General features: G+C 42.9%; 1 protein-coding gene across 1 annotated transcript; it reads right to left on the minus strand.

The window, feature by feature from the left end:
* Positions 1 to 555: 555 nt before the first annotated feature.
* On the minus strand, positions 556 to 2,208 carry dio3a (iodothyronine deiodinase 3a). The gene has a single exon (XM_063064004.1). The coding sequence runs from the start codon at positions 1,824 to 1,826 to the stop codon at positions 1,053 to 1,055; it is 774 nt and encodes a 257-aa protein (XP_062920074.1). The 5' UTR covers positions 1,827 to 2,208; the 3' UTR covers positions 556 to 1,052.
* Between the last annotated feature and the right edge of the window lie 811 nt (positions 2,209 to 3,019).

A 3,019-nucleotide genomic window follows, 5' to 3' on the forward strand; every position in this document is an offset into this window, starting at 1 on the left:
CAAGGACATTCTTAGCAATTCTTGAGAAGACTGTCCATGCCCGACGCTGGCACCTGTGAATGGTGCTCACCGCCAAACGCCTGTGTCTCCCGCTAGTCATTGTTAACTAGGTACAGTTAACTGTTTTACTCCCCCCCCCCATTGGAATCAATTCGCTAATGGAGTTCTAGGTGGATAATGGAATTCCAAATCTAAGCAAGGGATTCCTTTGCCGATAGGATAATTATCATAACGCAACCGTTTGGCGCGGAGCTCTAAAGACGGTCTCGATCGTTATAAATGCACGCCAACGCCTCACCTGTACTGAGCGTTTGAGCGGGTCTGAAAAGGATTCACCTTATTCCGAATTAGCAAGCGTGATTGTTCATTTGGAGTTTTAGCACCCAGTTGTGTATTTTGTACCAGGGGTAAAGAAAGCCGCCTCAAGCTTCCGAAAACTGAAATTTGTAGACCAATGTCAAGTCTGCTTTGCAAAGCTCATACACTTGTCGCTAGTTAATATCTAAACAAGCAGCTGCAGTCTACTTCAGTTAATTGTAAAGATAGCACGTGTAATTAAATAGTTTATTTTTCGATTTTTGAATTCTTTATTATAAATTGTAATAAACGTTTGTTCTAAAACATGCGAAACAAGACCTTTTCTCAAAAAAAATACCACGAATGATTTCGAAACATCTCTGTCAACAGCCTCATTACAGTAGCGGTCTCTCAAACTTTGAGCACGGTATCCCGAGCACTTGTCACATCAGGCGCGGTTTCCAAGCAAAATGCCATTTCAAAACCGGCTTTCACAAAAAAGTGCCAAGAATATCTACGAATTCCAATTATTATTTAACTCGCTTTTCAAGTAAAATGAAACTGTACAAAAACTATATAGTTTAAGTATATTTACAGATACTGTATACATTAAATATTATCGGAGAATAAAGCCACATTAACCATACATTACAAGTCACCGTGGATTTCACGAATTCGTTCAGCAAAAAAAAAACCACCAGTATGCAGAATGAAATATATTAAACCTTTGTAAGAGTTCAGTGCATTTATTTCTTTTATACTTCAACTGCGGCAGTGCTGGAATTATCACTCTGATTTCTGTACTGGTCGAGCCACAATCTGAGTTCTGAGATCTTATAACCCTCTGGCCCCCTCCCTCCTTGATACACCACTTTCTGATTGAGGAGGACATAGAGCCTTTCAAAATAAGCGCCGTAGGCTGCGCTGGAAGAATTGCTCATGCCGTCCGCCACAACAAAGCAACCAGGGTTCGCTTCCTTCATCAGATTGGCCGCTTTCAGACGGTCTTCCAGGCAACGGTGCTTTGGGATATCGTAAGGAGCATCGGTACTTATCCAGCCATCTGAAGGGTGGGCTTCCTCAATGTAGACCAGTAGAAAGTCTGCAATGTCTGCATACTGAGTGGCGACCCGCCGGAACGCCTTGAGGCGCGCCATGAATGGGGGTCAAGTGCAGCTCCCAAAGTTGAGAACCAAGGGCCTCGCATCTTGGTTGAAATCGAGTAGTCGGACCCTCCTGTGTTCTTGAAGTTCCACCACCTCGGGGTTTGGAGCCGGCGAACCCACGTGGGCCAATTTGAAGAAGTCTAGTTTCTGGCCGTGCCAGATCGCTTTGAGAGATTCGAAAGTAAACATTCGGTTTGTGTCCGAGACGCAAATTGGAGGATCGTCAGCATTTCCTTCGCTCTGTTTCCTGGACAGCATCCATTTACGGATGCACAAGATATCAAGGAGCAACAGAATAAGGACGGTTACTAAAAACCGGGGCAACAGGATCAACGCAGCCAACCCCTCTTTCAGGACATTCATGGTTTGACTTTGGTCCTTGTTTTCCCCTCAATATTTGCCGACTGCCGTGACTGAACAGCCACCGCTCACCCGCTTTTTAAAACACCCGATTTGAATGAAGACAGCCCCCGCCTCCATTTAGACCCGCCCCTCGGGATTGCTCGGCACCTACGGAACACCTCGTAAATGAGAATGGAAGGGGGCGGGGTGAGTGCGAGGAGACGGAAAGAGGGAGAGTAGAAGGTCAGGAGGTAGCGGTAGCTTCCAGAACCGTGATCTGACGACATAGCAGTTGGTCTTTGTAATATGAAAGTATCATGTTATATCATTTAATCGAAGGATAAAGTAAGCGAACGTGAAAGGCAAGCAAGTTTAACTCTGTAACCTAGAAAGAGTTCAACCCAGTAAATTGATACTCGAGCTCTCAAACTGTTACACAGGCGGAGAGCAAAAATAATAAAAAAGCATTTGTCTGTTTCCAAAGTTTGATCTTTTCACCGAAGCCTGTATACAGCGATCGTACAAAGGACAATTACATTCTCGCATAATTTTTTAAGAATATACAGTGCAAGCATAAAGTGCACGTGGCTTAATGCGAATACGCTGAAGCTGGAAGTCAAGTGCCTATATTGAAGTATGTAGTATAAAAGATGAATTAGTGTCCGTTTAATGTTAACTTTTCTAAGCCATCGACGTTAGCTAATTAAAATGTATTGTCCGTGTATCCATCATAATTTAATTGCAGTGATTTTTTTTCTCATAATCTTACAATCTTTGCACAGCGGTGTTCGAGAGAAAATTTGCAATTACACTCAGCTGTTTATAGTATTGAATAACTCGCGCGAACTAGATGTGAATACAGTAGTCTGCTGTCCCGCAAGTATGCATATAAAGTGTTGTTGATCGCTAGCGTGTGCAAGCACCATGGCATCCTTTTGGAATTACTACTTGCTGGAAATGTTTACTCTATTTTGAAACTTAAAAATAAAAGAAAATTTGAATCACTTGGATTTTTGGCGTCGTTGTGCACTTGTACAGGAGGACGCAGAACACAGTTACCTTTAGGGGGAGCTATTGACCGCTTGGTGTCTTTAAACATTTGGACATGTCTTGGTACGCCAAAAATCCGAAAGTTTCTTTAGTTACCGTGTGCAGGCAGGCAGAAATAAACGTCGTTATAATTGTAAAGAAACAGCAAAGTAAATACTGTGGGA

Source organism: Mobula hypostoma, chromosome 1 (genome assembly GCF_963921235.1).
Source record: "Mobula hypostoma chromosome 1, sMobHyp1.1, whole genome shotgun sequence".
Taxonomy (NCBI): domain Eukaryota; kingdom Metazoa; phylum Chordata; class Chondrichthyes; order Myliobatiformes; family Myliobatidae; genus Mobula; species Mobula hypostoma.